General features: G+C 44.9%; 1 protein-coding gene across 6 annotated transcripts in view; it reads left to right on the top strand.

The window, feature by feature from the left end:
- Positions 1-18954, top strand: part of SLC6A4 (solute carrier family 6 member 4) — a 95423-nt gene that overhangs the window by 36283 nt on the left and 40186 nt on the right. For all 6 annotated transcript variants that reach the window (XM_033921793.1, XM_033921794.1, XM_033921796.1 and 3 more), the window contains 3 exons: positions 1892-2026; positions 11418-11521; positions 14900-15027. In XM_033921793.1, the coding sequence (XP_033777684.1) occupies positions 1892-2026; positions 11418-11521; positions 14900-15027 (367 nt within the window). The remainder of the gene's footprint in view (positions 1-1891; positions 2027-11417; positions 11522-14899; positions 15028-18954) is intronic.

The following is an 18954-nucleotide window of genomic DNA, read 5'->3' as shown; positions in this document are numbered from 1 at the left end:
CTCTCCTGGTGACCCCTTGGAAAAGTAAAGTCTCTTATATTTTCTTTCTCTCCAGGTTCAACTTACCCTCCTCTCACTCTATTGTCTGCTCTTCTGGCAAACCCTCTCAGACTTTCCCTCCACAAGCAGACAATACCTCAGGAATCTCCCTCAGTATTAGGGCTCTGGCGGGAGAATTAGGATAACCAAAAACCTTGATCTTACTCCTCTCTTGCCTCTTCTACAGTTCCCCCTCCCACTCATGCAAGGGGGCCTCCAACTTCTCCCACAATGTCCTACTATCCACATGCACACACTCGGTGACTCTCCCCCAAGAATTCTGTTCCTCCAGCTCTGTAACAAAGGCATCCTTTGGGGGAGTCAGACTCTCCCCCCTTCAGAAAAAAGTGATTTCTCATACCACCCAAAAATCATTTTTCCTCTGGCCTCAGAGGGTACCTTCATATCTCCCCCTATATCTTTTACAGGAGCCCAGGAAAATTACAAACATTATCACTTGTGTGTTCCAACACAACTCAACAAATTTTATTTCAATTCACATCATATTCACCACATACCTTCATTGTGCAGTAATAACACAACAAGTGTATTTTTAGAGCAGATAGGGTTACCAGACATCCAGATAACCCCGGACATGTCTGGGGGTCTGAATGGCTTTTCGAAACATAGCATTTTGTCTGGGTTTTGAAAAGCTTCCAATGTCGGAACATCATCCGCGAATGCAACATCATCACACCGCATCGACGCATGTGTGGATGCCGTCCCAACGCACCAACAGGTTAAAGGGGGTGGGGCTGGGTGTGGGATGGGGCGGGACATGGGCAAAACTGGGCGGGCCTAGGGGCGTGGCCATGGGTCCGGGTTTTCCTTTGGGAAAATCTGGTAACCCCAAGAGCAGGGGACCCCTACTTTTACCAAAAAACAAGTGTCTCTTTTAAACTGGTGATGCTTGCATGTGGAAAAGCTTGAAAATCATATGATTCAAACATTTACTTTCAAATATAAGGACTTCTGTGTAGAGAGGAGGACAAGCCTCAGAATGTGAAACTGCTACAATCAATTTATACTGCAGGCAGGATCATTTGCAGACAAACCTCATTGGCATAAAAACCTCCTCAAAGACGCTGCTGTCCTGTAGTTTAAACTGTTTGAGTTGCATCAACTGTTAATATATCTTTTTAGAGTTCTTTATATATTCTTTCTGTGTCCAATGCGTTTGCAGAATGAAAATAAATGTTTGAATCATATGATCATATGAAAGTAAATGTTTGAATCATATGATTTTTAAGCTTTTCCACTTGCAAGCGTCAACAATAAAGAATGACACGGGGACAAATTTTTCCCCATCCCCGCAAAAACTAATTTTCCTGTCCCTGCCCCTGCACCATTCCTGCAAGCTCCTCATCTGGACAAGCCTCAAACACTTTAAAATCATAACTAGCAACATTCTAGAGCTCAGATTGTGATGTCATAATGCCTCATTCCACCAATGCCTAAGCTCCGTCCTCATCTTCACAAGCTTCAAACACTTTAAAATCATAAGCGTTCGAGGCTTGTGCAGTTAAGACAGAGCTTGCAGGGATGGGGCAGGGACAAGGACAGCGATAAAACTCATGGGGACGGAATGGGGAAATTGAGTTCCTGCGGGGATGGGGAAAAATTTGTCCCCGTGTCATTTCTCTAATCACCAGTTTAAAAGAGACATTTGTTTTTTGGTATAAGAATTTTTTTGTGTGCTCTGTACTTGCTGATAGATATTTGGACCCCTACTTTTACCCCTGTCCCTACCCTCCACTTCTGATTATAGTAGAATCCCATGATTTTACGCATATGAGCTCCTTCAGCCCTGGATATTTATCTGACATCTTTTGAAACTTTTTTTTTGTAACAGGTGGTGTGGGTGACTGCCACGTTCCCTTATATCATACTCTTTATCCTGTTAATACGAGGTGCCACTCTACCTGGAGCCTGGCGAGGAGTCCTCTTCTACTTGAAACCTGACTGGCAGAAACTTGTGGCCACAGAGGTGAGAGATGAGCTGTTCAGTCTGGGGATCATGAAACATGAAAAGATTGCAAGAATAGAGATGTTAGTTTGAATCTGTCAATGGAAAGCCTACTTGAGGACAAGTCATGAGCACCTGTTATATGGAAGGACGGTGTCTCCTGTATAGGGAGATGCTCCATTACATTCAGCGGAGCTTCTAGAAATGACTCTGCAGGAACTCCCAGGCTAGTTTTCTGCCTCTATATTCCACAGAAGCCGCCACTATTATCCAAAGGCAGAGCTGCAGTTTCTTGAATAACTGAAGACCAACTTCCCTTTGATGTGTAGATGAAAATAATATATTGTCTGTAACCAAATGTGTCCAGTGACCTGTTTATGGTTAGAAATAAAGGATTTTCAATCCTCATCCTCTTGACTCTGTTGATCACCACCTACTGCTTGATCCTCTTCTTTGAATGGTGGAACTCCATTTGTACCTCTCTCTTCATACTTTTAGTGTATGTCGTAGGGGATCCTGCTCTACCATTGTTCCATTATTAATTAGGTGTCTGTCCTAGGCCTCTTTGTCTTTCTTTCTTTGCATCTACTCCCTCAGTGATCTGATGTTCTCCCATGGCTTTCAGCACGATCTTCATGTTGCCAACTCCTACATCTCTCTATAGACCAGAAATTTAATCAGTAATTTATTCCCAAACATCAGTTTGCTTGTCTGACCTTGTCAATCCAGTGTCACCATGATTTAAATTTAACAGACCAAGACATAGCTTCTTATTTTTTTCCCAAATCCATTTCCTCTCTTCCCATGTTACATGTTATCCTCCCATTCCCTTCAGCCTTTAACCTTGGGGGTTATCTGTGACCCCCTCTCTTTGCAAACTGCCATTATAATAAATTATGACTTTGTTTTCTTAGGCTTTCGCTGCTGGTGTCATGATTGTTGCTGTTTTCCGGGTCTTGCCGCATCTGGGTAGGTAGAACCGACGTTTCAGCCATCACGCTGTGGTTTTCTTCAGGGTATGCTGTGAGGTCTGCAGTTTGTCTTTATATACAGTGAGTTCACTGACCTGCTTGAGAACAGGGAAGTCTGTTGATCATGAATTTGAATTATGGCGGGAAAGTTCGATGGTCACAATTTTGAAATGTGTCGGGAAGTTTGTTGATCCAACAAACTTTCCCATCAAAATTCAAATTCATGATCAACAGACTTCCCTGTTCTCAAGCAGGTCAGTGAACCCACTGTATATAAAGACAAACTGCAGACCTCACAGCATACCCTGGCTGAAACATTGGTTCTACCTACCCAGATGTGACGAGACCTGGAAAACAGCAACAATCATGTTATAAATTTCTCTATACCATTAACAACCATTGTCCCTCCTTTCTAAACATTCTACCAAACTCTTATCCACTATATACTGCAATTTGCTTCTCTCAGTTCTCCCAGTGAATCATGTCTCTCCACTTAAATCTATTCAACATTCAGCTGAGTGGTTGTTTTTTGTTTTGGGTTTTTTTTTTTTTTTGGGGGGGGGGGGTTTGCTAATTTTGCTACATCCTTAAAACTTCTATTCTCAGGGCATCATATTATCTCCCTATCTGCTTCTGCATATATTTCAAGTGCATTTATTCTTCAGCTCCTCAAGACTCCTCTCTCTCCAAACTCCAGTAGTTGGAAACTAAGTGCCGGGTAGACTTCTAAGGTCTATGGCCCAGAAATAATAAAGAAAAACGACATTTTAATTCAATCATAAAATTGTGATTACAGGGCAAACTGGATGAACCATTCAGGTCTTTATTTGCCGTCATTTACTATGTTACACCTCCTCTCCACTCATTGAAAAAGTCATTCTTATCTAAGCCCTAGTCTTCCACTGATGACTCATAAGCCTGGAGTAGATTTCTTGAGTCATTGCGTCACATCACACTCCCTCTCTCTCTTTATTCAAATTCAGTCTAAAATCTCTCAGCCTTTTGAGAATGCATTTTAACCTTAATCCCTATTCCTCCAGACCTCTTTGCTGTGTTACAATTTTTCTTAATAAATGAAAATCCTAGAATCATTTTCTTCTGTATGTCCTGCCTCCATTATAAGCTCTGTGTAGAAAGAACTGTCATGTGTATTTGGTAGCACTAGAGACATGCTAGAAAGTCATCATAAAAGAATTCAATTAGTCTTTCGGCAGAGATGAAGTTACCAGTTACCCAGTTCTAGGAGAGAGATTTTAGGCAAGTCCTTTTTGGAGCAACCTATCCTGGTTGCATATCAAACAAATATGAATTATAAACTATTACAGGCAGGGCCGCCATCAGGGCAGTACCACCAGTCCTGCATTCAGGGGCCCGGAGCTGACAGGGGGCCCGGGCTCCCCCAGGGTCCTAGGCCACAGTCTAGGGGGAGGGGCGGTCCGCCCCACGTGGATAGGAGAGAGCTAGACGGGAGACCCGCGGAGTTCAATACATCTCGAGCCGCGAGGCTCGTCTTCTGTTCCTGCCTGCCCTGCCGCTCACATATAGCCGATCGCAAGTGTTCCCCGATGTCAGCGCTGACGTCGGAGGGAGGGCTTAAACAAAGCCAGCCCTCCGATGTCAGCGCTGACGTCGGAGAATACTTCCGGTTGGCTATTTGTGCGCGGCAGGGCAGGCAGGAACAGAAGACGAGCCTCGCGGCTCGAGATGTATTGAACTCCGCGGGTCCCCCATCCAGCTCTCTCCTGTCCACGTGGGGCGGACCGACCCTCCCCCTAGACTGTGGCCTAGGACCCTGGGGGAGCCCGAGCCCCCTGTCAGCTCCGGGCAGGAAACAGAAGACAAGCCTCGCGGCTTGAGCTTCGTTTTGCTGAGAAAGTTGCAAAGATGGGCTGGGAGGCAAACGCGGAACACAAAAGGGGGGAGGGAGTGCGTTTTGGACACAAGGCATGAACTTGGGAGAGAGGAAGGGAGGGAAAGAGATGCTGAGGTGGGGGAGAGAATGGGTTTTTGGACACAGAAGTATTTTCTGACCGGGACTTCCTGTGCTAAAGTCGGGCTTCACCAATCAGGAGCTGCGTGTCAAAGCAGCTCCTGATTGGTGAAGCCTAACTTTAGTGCAGGAAGAGGTGGTCGGAGCATATCGTGTGTGATTTCCTTCACTCGCCAGCATTCCAGCTGCCCTCTACTGCCTCCCCAGGTGAAAACCCGTATTCGCGGTTTTTTGATATTCACAGGGGTTCCTGGAACGGAACCCCTGCGAATATTGGGGGAGTACTGTCCTGCAAATATTGTTCTGTTTAATAAGTCGTATTACAGAGGTAGTGCTGGAGAGACTGCTGACATAGCTAGTGGCTTAGTAAGGGGGTGCCATCTTGGCAGGGGTGCCAGTGCCTCTTTTCTTCCCCCCTCCCCCCGCGTACCTCTTGAAATGTTTGCCGGCTTGAGCAGCATCTTCTACCTCCTGATGAGGCCAGCCTCGGCTCCCTTCTGACATCACTTCCTGGGATAGAGCACGTTCTAAATACTGGGATTATGATTATATTCAGCCATTAAGCAGATAAATTATCTGTTTCATTTAGGTGTGCTGAGTAGTGGCTGTTCTGGTCGGACAAATACGTATTTTAGTGTTGATTAATTGGAGAATGACATGGACTATATATGGACCTCCTGACCATGGACTTGGGAGAGAGAAAGGGAGGGAATGGGTTTTTGGACACAGAAGGCATGGACTTGGGAGAGAGGAAGGGAGGGAAAGAGATACTGAGGTGGGGGAGGGAATGAGTTTTTGGACACAGAAGGCATGGACTTGGGAGAGAGGAAGGGAGGGAAAGAGATGGTTGTGTACACGGGGAATAGAAGAAAGGAGAATTTTTGGTCATAGGGAGGGAGTGAGGTACAGAAAGTGGCATACCAGGGTGGAGGGTGGTCCACCCCGCCCCGGGTTTACGTCCCAAGGGGGTGCACAGCTGGCCACCCTCCAGTGTTCTCCCTAGGCCGGCAAACTGCGGCTCTTTAGTCACTTGAGTGCCACTGCTGCCATCGGGAACAGGCCGGCGCCAAGTTCTCCCTGCTTTTCCCTGTGGGGCCGGCCAACTCTTGCCACTCGCGTCAATTCTGACGTCGGAGAGGACGTTCTGGGCCAGCCAATCGCTGCCTGGCTGGCCTAGAACGTCCTCTCCGACATTAGAATTGATGTCGGGTGGCGAGAGTTGGTCGGCCCCGCGGGGAAGAGAAGCAGGGCGAACTCGGCGCTGGCCTGTTCCCGATGGCGGCAGTGGCAGCCTATTCCCCAGTGGCGGTGGCAGCATTTTCCTAATGGTGGTGGCATAAGGGAGGGCAGGGAGAAAGAAAGAAAGGGGGGACAGGAAGCCAGAAAGAAAGAAAGGGGGCAGGGTGAAACAAAGAAAAATGGGGCACGGAAAGAGAGAGAGAGAAAGACAGACATACAGAACGAAAGAGGGTGTGGAGAGAGAAAGAAGGGGGCAGGGTGAGAGAGAGAAAAACAGACATACAGAAAGAAAGGGGGTATGGAGAGAGAGAAAAAGAAAGAAGGGGCAGGGTGAAACAAAGAAAAAGTTTGGGGAGGGAATGAGGTCTGGAGGAGAGGAAGCATACAGGAGGCTAAAAGAAGGGAAGAAATATTGGATGCACAGTCAGAAGAATAAAGTGCAACCAGAGACTGATGAAATTACCAAAGGTAGGAAAAATGGTTTTATTTTCAATTTAGTGATCAAAATGTGTCTGCTTTGAAAATTTATATATGCTGTCTATATTTTGCACTATGGCCCCCTTTTACTAAACCGCAATAGCGTTTTTTAGCGCAGGGAGCCTATGAGCGTTGAGAGCAGCGTGGGGCATTCAACGCAGCTCCCTGCGCTAAAAACCGCTATCGTGTTTTAGTAAAAAGGGAGGGGAAATATTTGTCTATTTTTGTATAGTTGTTACTGAGGTGACATTGCATAAAGTCATCTGCCTTGACCTCTTTGAAAACCCGCGGAATATAAATGATAATTAACATTTTCTCTGCGTATAGCGTGCTTTGTGTTTTTAAAATTTTATTGTTGGTAGATCATTTTGACTTGGCCACAAAGGTAAGGGGGAGGGAGGGAGGGGAACTGCTGAAAGACATCTAGTAATCCTTGAAGGCTTGACTGTGCAGGGAATTTAATCATGTTTTGTTATGTGACTGGCATTATTTAGACTTTAATTTCTATGAATGAATAGAATGAAAATGATATAAATTACTTGCTTGTTTTTATGTGCGTGTGCTGAAGGAAAGTGGAGAGAGAGTGGGCTGAGGACGCTGAAGGGAAATGGGGAAGAGAGAATGGGGAGAAGACGCTGATTTATAAATTGACAATTGTACAGAATATTGTTTCTTTTTTATATTCATCCATAGCTGCATGTTAATGATGTGCTCATATGCACTTATTTATCATCATAACATATACATCATCATTAACATGCAGCTGTGGATGTGTAAGGACAGGCTGAGGAGGATGGATGGGAAGGAAGGAAGGTGCACATATCAACATATCGTAAATTTTTAACATGCATGATGCAGCTATAGGCAAGCAGAGGAGGATGGGATCATACAAATGTGTATGTTCAGATATGCGCTCAGATGTGTAGTTTTTTCTGATATATTTATTAAGCTTACAGTATTTATAAAAACACATTTAATACTTGTTACAAAAAATATTGTGCAATTGTGATCTACTTCTGGGCTACAAAGGTCAAAAGAAATCCTTAACTGAGATTTTACATTCAAAAGTGAATTATAGCTACTAGCACTATTATTTATTAGTTATTTATTATGCAGATGTTTGTTAGTTTGTTATTAGTTCAGTATTAGACATATGTTAGTTTAGAATAGATAGGTATAGATTAGTTTAATTTAGGTTAGGTTAGGGCCCTGCTTGGTTGCAGGCTTACAAATCTTTTGGTCAAAGAGTGCGGCAACAGAGAAAAGTATATGTGTATTCGGCCCATGGAAGAAGGGGGGGTCGGGGGGGAAGGGTTGCGTGGGGGGCCCAATAGGATTGCTCAGTAAGGGGCCCAGAAATTTCTGATGGCGGCCTTGATTACAGGGGGCCAGCAACACAAATATCAACTGATAGCTTTAGGTCTACATATACTATAGCACACTGCTTCAGGATAGACACTGAAAAACAAGACTGGCCAAAAAGTTGTCCTCCTGGAACTGGATAACTTGGCACCTCTGCTTCTGTGTGGCGAAGTCCTGGAGGAGTTCTCTGAAGTCTACACGCGAGTTCCATTATTTCTAGGAAGAAAAGATTCTGCAGAGAGAGGGAACTTTGTGTTCCCCTCTAGCGCTCAGTAACATTTAACAGAAACAGAAGAGCTTTTCAGTAAAAAGGAAAGTTTGTTGGTTTTTTTTTTTTTTTAATTGAAAGGCTTCAATAGAAGATACATGAAAATGAAGGAACAGATTCTGCTTCCTTGAACTCCACAGCGGTGGTGTCACATCATGTTCGGATTTTGCCAAGTTTCCTCTGACTGAAATCTTGGCTTTTCAGGCTGCATTTCCTCCTAGTGGGAGATTTGGAGTGGGGGGTGGGGTTTGAAACTAATCCTTTCAGCAGCCCCTGGTTTGCAGTCTTCTGTCAGTTGGGCTGGGGCCTTTTTTCCTAGCAGTAAAAGTGGCCCCAATGCTCAAAGCTCTGACTCCATGGTATAAAATACCATGGTTTGAACGATTTTTCTTCATCGGGTGATGCTCAGCACGATAGCATATGATATACACACTATTTGTACAGATCAGCTCCGGTAAAGGGGGAGGAACTGTGCTTGTTGCCTGCTCAGAAGAGCATATCACTAGGCATAGCTCCTCCCTCCTCACCCCCCCCCCCCCCTGCATCCTGTTATAGCTCCATCCATTTTGATTTCATTTTTCTGCCACCACTGCTGCTCTCCCTCATGCCGGCTCATTGAAGCTGCAGAGCCACGATCAACAGCACAACAGTTGCACCCATTATGTTAAAAATAAAAAATTCCCCTGATTGCAGCTCCAGAGCTGGTGGTTTCGGGGCTTCTCCTGCTGCACAATTTTGTCGGAGGAGGGGGGGAGACGTTCCCTTTTGTGCATCACAAGGAAAGCTCATTAGAATACTAATGAGCTCCATGTAATGCATTTGAATAGGGTTCTCAGTGGCTGCTACGAAGATTGGTAACAGCCACAGAGAACCCTTTTGAACATCAGGAGGAAGAGGTTCCATGCCAGTAAGACTACTTTAAGGAGTCTTACTGGCACGGAAAACTTTTGTGCATTGGGGCCTAGGTCTGGGCCTGGACCCGGACACTGGAATTTAGCATGAGAAGAGGGGATTGGTTGTGGCTGTCAACTTCTCACGTCTGGTGATAAAGAGATAGGAATAAAGAGGAAATGAAGAAAAGGCCTGCCTGAGAGTAGAGCACAGTCTGGAATAGCTGACGCTTTCCAACACTGATAACAGTCTGTGATATTATATTCACTTTATCTGCGTGCACGCAAGATTAGTATCTCTGTTCTCACAGACAGCAGCTGCTTCTCAGTCTGTGGAGAAATATTAGAAATAAAAATAAATCGAATTGCTTCTGGTGGTTCTATCTCTCCTCCCTCCTCAAGGTTTCAGCTTCTGCTAAATCTGAGTGGTCATGGTACTGCAGTCTCCAGTGTGTGTGTGAGAGGGAGATCTCCCTCTCTTCCCTTCCTTACCTCATCTCTTTCTCCATAGGATCCTCACCCTCCCTCACTCAATGCCTCTCTCTTCCTTCTCACTGCTCCTCCTTTCTCCCTGGTACCTCCTTGTTACCTCTTCACCATTTGAGTAATCAGTAACTTGCTCTCACTCTCCTCTTTTTTTTTTTTCATTGTATTCTCACCTGCACTCACTCACTTCCTCTCTCCTCTTTCTCTATCATTCTCCTCCCCTCTCTCTCTGGTTATCTCCTCACCCTCCCTCATTTAGTTCCTCTTTATTGTATTCTCACCTGCACTCACTCACTTCCTCTCTCCTCTTTCTCTATCATTCTCCTCCCCTCTCTCTCTGGTTATCTCCTCACCCTCCCTCATTTAGTTCCTCTCTCCTGCCACCTTTCCTCTGTCTCTATTATTTCCTCACCCTCACTCACTAGTTCCTCTTTCCTTCCTTCTGTCTCTTTTACAGTAGCGTACCTGGCTTGGCTGCCACCCAGGGCAGAGCACCCCCCCTCCCCAGGCAGTGAGGGATGTGCATGGAGCATCACAGAACTACAGTCTGTGTGCTATGGCCGTTGGCTCTGCTGGTCCCCTGTCTCTGAACAGGAAGTTGACATCAGAGAGGGCAGGGTTAGTGGAGCTGATGACCACACACATGTGGACTGCAGCTCGTGGTTTCTCCTTGCACCCCCTTCCTGTCTGCACCCAGGGCGGACTGCACCCACAGCCCTGCCCTTGGAACACCATAGCTCCGTGGGTTATCAGATGTCTGGGAAAATCCGGACATATCCCCTTTTTAGAGGACTGTAGCATAACTTAACAAAATTTCTTATATACCGCAGCTACCTTGTGGGTTCTGTGCGGTTAACAAAAATTAAAATGCAGGTGTACATGGTATAAACACAGTTAATTAATCAACATATTTCCCAAATAAAACAGACGGACTTTCCCCCAACCCAGCAGTTATACGAGTTTTTGAGAATCTATGGTACACACGATTAAGTTCATGGCTTGATGCTGTATTGTTGGCCCTGACCTAGTGGAAAGAGTTTGAATTCCGCGAAACGCTGGCCTGCGTCGGCATTGATACGGCAGAGAGATTATTACTGAGAAGGAACTGCTATTTAAGAAATAAATTATAAGATAGTAAAACTATCAATTTTCTCAAAGTTAGAGAGATGTGCATTCTGAATTATGCTTAACTGTTGCTGAAGAGTAACTATTGCAAAAACAATGAAAGTAAAGACAATGCGGTTATAAGTTAACACAGAAGTTAAATAATAAAAGTAACAGAACTACACTTATGAAAATATTTTAAATAAAATTAAAAATAAATTCAGGTTTTTATGGCCTATAACTGGAGCTTGGAGCATTACAAAACTACGCAGAATTTCCTGGTCTGTGACAAGACTGTGCGTAGGCTCCTTTTCTGAGGCCTTTTCCTGAATTTAAATAAAACTAAAATAAAAGAGATGAAAAGTCCTAAAAAAGTGGTTGTAGGGATATGCACTGATCTCATTAAGTGAGTTGAATTTTTTTTGTTGGTATATCTTGTATATTAATCACTTGGGTTCAGTTTTTTGATTTTGAAAGCTTTGGCCATGTGTGGAGGGCCTCTGAGCAGGCGCGGAAGACGTCAAATGCATCCGCGCATGCTCACCCCCACTCACTCGGTCCCTCCCTCCTTTCTCTCTCTCTGTTAGCTCCTCCCTTGTTCAGTGACTGTGTTCTTTCTTTGCAGGTTTGGGTAGACGCTGCTGCTCAGATTTTCTTCTCCCTGGGTCCAGGTTTCGGGGTCTTGCTGGCCTTTGCTAGTTACAACAAATTTCACAACAATTGCTACCAGTGAGTACCTCCCTTTCCCACCCGTCCTATTCCTCATAGTTTGGGGGGGGGCAGGTGGAGGGTTTCTAGTTCTGGAATTGTTTCTTTTTCCTCTGGTGTCTAAGGAACATTTGTGGCCTTTTTGTGCTTATGGTTTCTGAAAAGAAGAGTGCGCCTGCCATGATCACAGTCTTGGAAATACAGGTCAGAACACGTAGGGTTACTAGATGTCGGGGAAAACCCGGAAATGTCCTCTTTTTAGAGGATTGTCCAGGTGCCCAGACAGACTTTCCAAAACCCGGCAGTTTGTCCAAGTTTTGGAAAGCCCTGACGAGCTCCGGCTGCATCTGGCGGGCCTCTGAGCATGTGCATCTGCGTATGCTCCAGGCCCTCCAGACGCGGACGGAGCTTGTCGGCGAAGAAGAGAGGAGGTTTGTGGGGGTGGGGCTGGAGGCTGAACTGGGAGGGACTGGGATGGAGACGAAGGTGGAACTGGGCCGGAATGGGGGTGGGGCCATGTCTCTGTTTTTTGGCGGCCCGAAATATGGTAACCCTAAGAATACAGAATCTATGATAGAAAGCGAGTAGAGTTGTAGCCTAATGGTTAGTGCAGCAAACTGTGATCCCAGGGAACTGGGTTAAATTCCCTCTGCAGCTCCCTGAAACCCACTCCAAGTTCATTAAAATTTGATCTACCGCCTTAAAATTGTTAAAGCGGTGCATGATACATTTAAAAATATAAAATCAATGACATACCATTTGTATTTTGGCAGGGTACATGAAAGGGGGAAAGAACTACAATTATTTATAGGAAAGAAAGAAGGATAGCACAATAGATTAGGGGAACTATGCTCGTCCAACAGGAGAGAGAGGTCTATAATTCCTATTCCTCGGAAAAAAAAAATTCATAAGTTGTAAGCGACCCTAAACATGAAGGTTTTTAGGTTTGTTTTAATTCATCCCTCCCCCACACTGCCCCTGCTACAAAAAGCACCTTAGATTGTGAGCCCACTAGGGATAGCAAAAGTGCCTCCCTATAATGTGTACAGCACTGCATATGTCTAGTAGCACTATAGGTGTAGTAGTACCCTGCTATTGGATTAAGCTAGCCTTATAAAAGTGTTTGCTGACCCGTGTTTGTCTTCTGAAACTGTTGTAAAGCTAGAATGTTTTGGTTTCATTTCATTGTATTTTAGTAACATTTAATAGAAATGGGCTTAAAAGCATAAGAATAAACCTTACTGTGTCAGACCAGTGGTCCATGTATTACCATATGGCTCCATAAAAAGGAGGGCGGATTGAGACATCCAGGTTCTACTCCCATTGAAAGCAATGGAAGTAAGGAGGACAGATTGAGGCATCTCGGTTTTACTTCCACAATGGAAGTAAAACCTGGATGTCTCAATCCATCCTTCTTTTTCTGGAGCCATAAGGTAACCCTAATCTAGCCCAGGATCCTGTCTTCACTGTGGTCAATCCAGGTCACGAATACCTGGCAAAAACCCAAATAGTAGGAACATTCCATGCTACCAATCCAGGTCTTCCCTCCATGTCTGTCTCAATAGCAGGCTATGGACTTTTCCTCCAGGAACTTGTCCAAACTTTTTTTTTTTTTTTTTAAACCAGCTTTGTTAAATTCTCTTATCACATCCTCTGGCAACACATTTGTATTTAATCATTTGACTTTGGTTGAAGTTTGGGGAAATGATATTATACAGCATATCTATTTAGATGAATGTAGGTGTTTTTGTTAGGTTCAGTCCTGGTTTTCATGCAGGGTCTTGGACTTCAGATTTCACTAATATATCATAACATAACAACATATATCTATCTATCTATCTATATCAGAGCATGATATCCCTAATGAATATGCATGAGAGAGATTTGCATATAATAGAAAGTGACAGGTATGCAAATCTTTCTCATGCATATTCATTAGGGATATCATGAAAACTTGACTGGCTGGGGGGTCCCCCAGGACAGGGTTGGGAGCTATGAAGCTAGATCAATGGGTATTTGGAAACTGCCAGCCCTCCCTGTTGGTACAGCTATCTCTGTAATTCCTTTGAGTTTGAACCGGAACGTACACAGGTAGGGCCAGTCTCAGTTAGGGCGCTGGTCTTTGACCAGAGGGCCGCCGCGTGAGCAGACTGCTGGGAAAAGCCCCCAGAATCTGCTGCCCTAGGTGACTGCCTAGTCCCTAATGGTTGGACTGAGCCTATATGTGTGTATGGTGACCTATCAACTGAGCGCAAGACAAAAGTGCATTGACAAACAAACATGTGCCGACAATCGCGCGCAGGATGTATGCACGCCACCGTTAAGTTAGCACTGTGAGGGGGGGTGTTGGGGGTTCCCCCCAACTACATAGAAAAACTCTCAAACTCCAAAAACTTAATGGAAAATGGAAGTTTTAAGTGTGCTGGTGGGGTTCACCCCTCCAAACCAACCCCCAATGGGAGTGCGAGGACTTCTACATGTATTGTGGGGCTTCCCCCCCAACCCCCCTCACAGTGGTAACATTACTGGTTTAAAGTGGCGAGACCGGTGGCACGCATACGCCCTGCACGCAATTGTCAGCACATCTTTGTTGGCGTACCAATATCCAGTGCGCTTTTGTTATAGAACCCGTGTGTATATATCCAAAGGGTGATTTGGAAAGTTTTCCCACTGGTTAATAAAAAAATAATAATAATCTAATCTAATTTTTGTTTTACCATATTATCCCCTTATTAACATTAAAAATCAAATCCAGTATACTGCACAAAGCAAACCATTCTTTTATAAATTCAAACCTAAACCCAAGTTTCATGAAGATCAACTCAAAAATTTCTGGAATAGTTCTATTTAAGATGCTTATGAAATTTCTCATAAGAAGATTGTAATCTAAGTGAGATGGGAAGATCATTCCAAACCTCTACAGCCTTATATGAGAACATAGATGCCAATAAACCTTAAAATGAATGCCCTTAAAGGATGGGAAGAATACTATCAAAGTAGACTTTAACCTAAACACTGAGGAAAAGCCTTACTGAAAATGTCCCCTCTCTTGTACCCCCACCTCACACACAGCATGTTGACTGTGTGTAAAGAGGATTGGAGTGAGCTGGAGCGAAATCAGTGGAAGACAGTTTGCGTAGTCCTTTTATTTTGGAAGCTCCACGTGGGCCAAGCACAAGTTAAATTTTTTTTAAACTATAAATATGGGGCAAACGTATGCAGGATCATATTACTAGTTGTAACCACTGGCCCGATATTCAAAGGTGGGGTTTTCCTGTGACAGTGTGCCTGAAAGTACTATGTGCTGTGTGAAAATTGCCCCAATCCCGTCTATAACATCACCATACCTCTGCCAGGACAGATGTTCTTCTAAGAAATGGTCTTGAATTTGCTCTGCAGGGATGCACTGGTGACCAGCACTGTGAACTGCATGACCAGTTTTATGTCCGGCTTTGTCATCTTCACTGTTCTGGGCTACATGGCTGAGATGAGGAACGAAGAGGTCTCCGAGGTTGCCAAAGACACAGGTAAGGAATGGATCCTGTGTGCCTGGAGAATCTGGCTCTACTGCATGGTTCACTCTTAGAGCCATGCTTATAGCGGGTGCATTGTGTACAGTGGCGTAGTAAGAGGGAGGTGAGGGGGCAGTCCGCCCCGGGCACCATCTTCCTCGGGGCACCGGCAACCCTTCTCCTCTCCGCCCCCCTTCCCACTCCTTCATCTGTCACGCAAGCGCCCCTTCTCTTTCCCCATACCTTTTTTAAGTTCAACGTGAGCAGCCACCGATTTACTGCCCGCATCGGCTTTGGCCCTTTCTCTGATGTCACTTCCGGGACCCAGGCCTAGGAAGTGATGTCAGAGAGAACACCAAAGCTGACGTGGGCAGTAAGTTGGTGGCTACTGGCGCCAAACTTAAAAAGGGGCACCACTGGCCCGGCCGCCGCTCACCCTCGCTATGCCACGGATTGTGTATATATGCTTATCCTGTTTTCCACGGTGTCAGGTCAAAAGCGCGCCGGGACAAAGGCGTGCCCAGACAATTGAGCGCAGCGCAGAGGTGCGCGCCGCATAAAATTACTGTTTTTATGGCTCCGACAGGGAGGCGTGGGGGGGGAACCCCCCCACTTTACTTAATTACATTACATTACATTTGTGATTTCTATTCTGCCTGTGCCTTGCGGTTCTAAGCGGATTACAGTTAAAAGAGATCAGGACATTACCGAGAGAATTACATTACAACGATTTAAGTAAATTACATGTTGTGGTATAGAAATACAAGTATAAGATATCTGGATTTATCGATAGAATAACTTGACAGGGTTCAAGTAGTTACAAGATTCAGTGGGGAAAACAATATAGGCAACTGAAGAAAGATACCTAACTTTGAAGGAATCAGTTAAGTGGATACCTAAGGGAGATGCTTATTTAGGAGTTTGGATATTTTTCGTAAATGAGGTTCAAGGGGATGACTAGTGTGTTATTTGCTGGGGAGAGTGCATGTGCGATTGGGGAGGGGAATATTAAGTAAGGACGTGTTTTTTGAAAAGAAATGTTTTGATTTCTTTCCGAAACACTTTGATGTCTGTTGTTTTGATCATCAGTTTGGTGATGGTGGGGTCAATTTTAGCTGCCTGAGTTGCTAGAAGGCTGTCGTAAAGTTTCTTACATCGGGTACCATTATGAGGGGGGAAGGTGAAAAGATTCTGAGTTAATAGAGATCGCGCCGCGTTGTGGGGGGTGTGGGGGGTTGTAACCCCCTACATTTTACTGAAAACTTCACTTTTCCCCTGTTTTTAGGGAAAAAGTTAAGTTTACAGTAAAATGTGGAAGGTTACAACCCCCCAAACCCCTCACAACGCCGGCGCGCTCTCTATTAAGTAAACTGGGGGGGCTCCCCAACAAAAACCCCCGTCGGAGCCCCTAAAAACTGTAATTTTCTTTGGCGCGCACCTCTGTCTTGCGCTCAGTTGTCGGCGCGCGCCTTTGTCTTTCGTGGGGTTGTCTATGAACCGTTTTCCACAGTTGCCTTCTTATACTATAAAAGGTTGCTTTCATTTTTGTAGTACAGTACTACCACGAAATTTGCGGGGGTTCCGTTCTAGGAACCCCCGTGAATTTTGAAAAACTGCAAATACGTTTTTTCGCCTGGTCAAAAGGCAGGGGAGGCAGGAGAGGGCAACTGCAGCACCGGTGGGTGAAGAAAATCACTCGCGGTCTGCTCCGACCGCCTCTTCCTATAGTAAAGTCGGGCTGCACCAATCAGGAGCTGCTTTGACACGAAGCTCCAGATTGGTGTAGCCCAATTTTACTACAGGAAGAGGCGGTCGGAGCAGACCGCGAATGAGCGAGTCCGCGATATGCGAACTGCGAATTTGCGGGGGAAACGCTGTATTCTGTAGTTACACGCTAAAATGTCTTAGCACATAATTGTTAGAGGGGCATGGGCGGGGCTTAGGTGGGGCTACTTACAGAATATGCATTAATTTCCCATCTAGCTGCTAACATTTACATGAGCAGGTGTATATTTCAGTGCCTCAAGGTAGGCTCAGTTTCTGCCCCCTGTGCTAGTAGTTTCTAACGACCTCAGCCAGTGCTGTTGCGTAATCAAATTTTTCATATGCAGACTCATACACCCATTTCTTCATCAGTCAAATGTTTTTAACATGTTTTACATTCCCTTCACACTTTTAATTTAATTTACGTAATTAGGGGGTCCTTTAACTAAGGCGCAGTAACTGTTTCAGCGCGCACTAAATTAGTTAGTGCACGTCTTAGTAAAAGGATCCCTAAATTTTTTTTAAGTTTAAATACTCATCTTTTTAAAAGTAGGTTAACGGCCAGGGGATATTACCCTGAGATAGATTCTATGTTTCGCCATAGCTTTATCAAGGAATTCCTCCTTAGGACGCCATCGCCATTGCTCCTGCACAGTACTCTCTTAAAGCAGGAGTAATGAATTCAGATTTGATTTCAGAGATTTAAATTAGAGAATGACACGGTGACAAAATTCATCACCGTTCCCGTCCCCGTCCCCGTGGATAACCGCGAGAAATAATCCCATGTCATTTTCTAGTGTCATTTTCTAGTGTCCTTCTACACCAGCATTCTTCAAAGCAAAGCTTGCGGGTCAGTGGTTGTGCCCAATTGTACTCTGATTCTTCCCTCTCTTTTTAAAGATGATTTCCTGCGGTTATCCGCGGGGACGGGAACGGTGATGAATTTTGTTACCGTGTCAACTTTCCACTTGTGCACAGAAGTGCAAAGTCTGTGAATACATATCTTTCCTTTGAAAACAGGTACAAAACATCCCTTTGAAAATAGGCGGAGAAAAGTAGGCATATAAATTTGCACCTGCAACTTGAATGGGCATATTTTCCATGTGTAGAACTTGAAAATACAGACATGTAACCCACCCGAACTCTGCCACCTGAAAGGCCTTTGCATGTAAAATTACACATGTGGTGCTGCTATGCAATGCAAGACTCTTACATGTAGTCAGCTCAGGCAGTTTTAAATAAACCATTTTCACGCATGAACCCCTATGTAATCAGGCTCATAATCGAAACATTTAAACGTTCAAAAACCAGCCTAAGTCGGCACTTGGACGTCATTTTTCCTGGTACTTTAGTTAGATTGTGAACCTTCGGGACAGTAAGGGAATTTCTAAGTACCTATCTTACTTATAATTTTAATGCACCAATATATTCATTGTAACCCATTCTGGGCTCTTTTGGGAGGACGGGCTAAAAAAAACGAATAAATAAATAAATAAATAATAACCAGGACATCCAAGTACCAATAATCGAAACCAACTTTCTGGACGTCCAGCAGTACTTTCAAGCTGCCGAACATCCAGAGGCTAAAGGGGCGTGTTGGGAGGTGTGTTTGGGCAGTCAGCAGGTGGGCTTAATCCTGGACATCCAGAAGTAATAATCAAAGCTTTCCCAGGACATCCAAGGTGGAACTTATTTAGACCTGTTTTATTTGCGTCCGAGTGTTCCAAAGGTGACCATATTGACAAGAGAACCATTGGAGGATTTAAGGCATGACCCGCTTACTTCCCCAGTGGTCAAGACCCCCTTCCACCATCCGTAGAGTGAAAAAAAAAATCCTGTAGGCTTCCCATCAGCTGATTGCGGCAGGGGGAATCCCCATCAGCTGAGCCAGTTTGGGGGATTCCTGCCAGCTCAGCTAATGAGGATTCCTCCTAACAAGGATCAGCTGAACTGGCAGAGAGATTCCTCTCTCCCTGCCTCCCTCCCAGTCACCGTTCCCCTGACACTCCTCTGACATCCCCAAATATTCCTGGCATCCCCCACATTCCCCTGTACTTTTGATACAAAAATCGGAAGGAGGGATGCTCACTCCCTCCTGCTGCTGGGCCCCCCTCAACGAGCCCTGACACCCTATCCCAAACCAGGGCACCTCCCGAACCCGTGACAATCCACCTCGAC

The sequence above is a fragment of the Geotrypetes seraphini genome, chromosome 15 (assembly GCF_902459505.1).
Source record: "Geotrypetes seraphini chromosome 15, aGeoSer1.1, whole genome shotgun sequence".
NCBI lineage: Eukaryota > Metazoa > Chordata > Amphibia > Gymnophiona > Dermophiidae > Geotrypetes > Geotrypetes seraphini.
The sequence above is the reverse complement of the archived record's forward strand: the minus strand, read 5'-3'. Positions and strand labels throughout refer to the sequence as shown.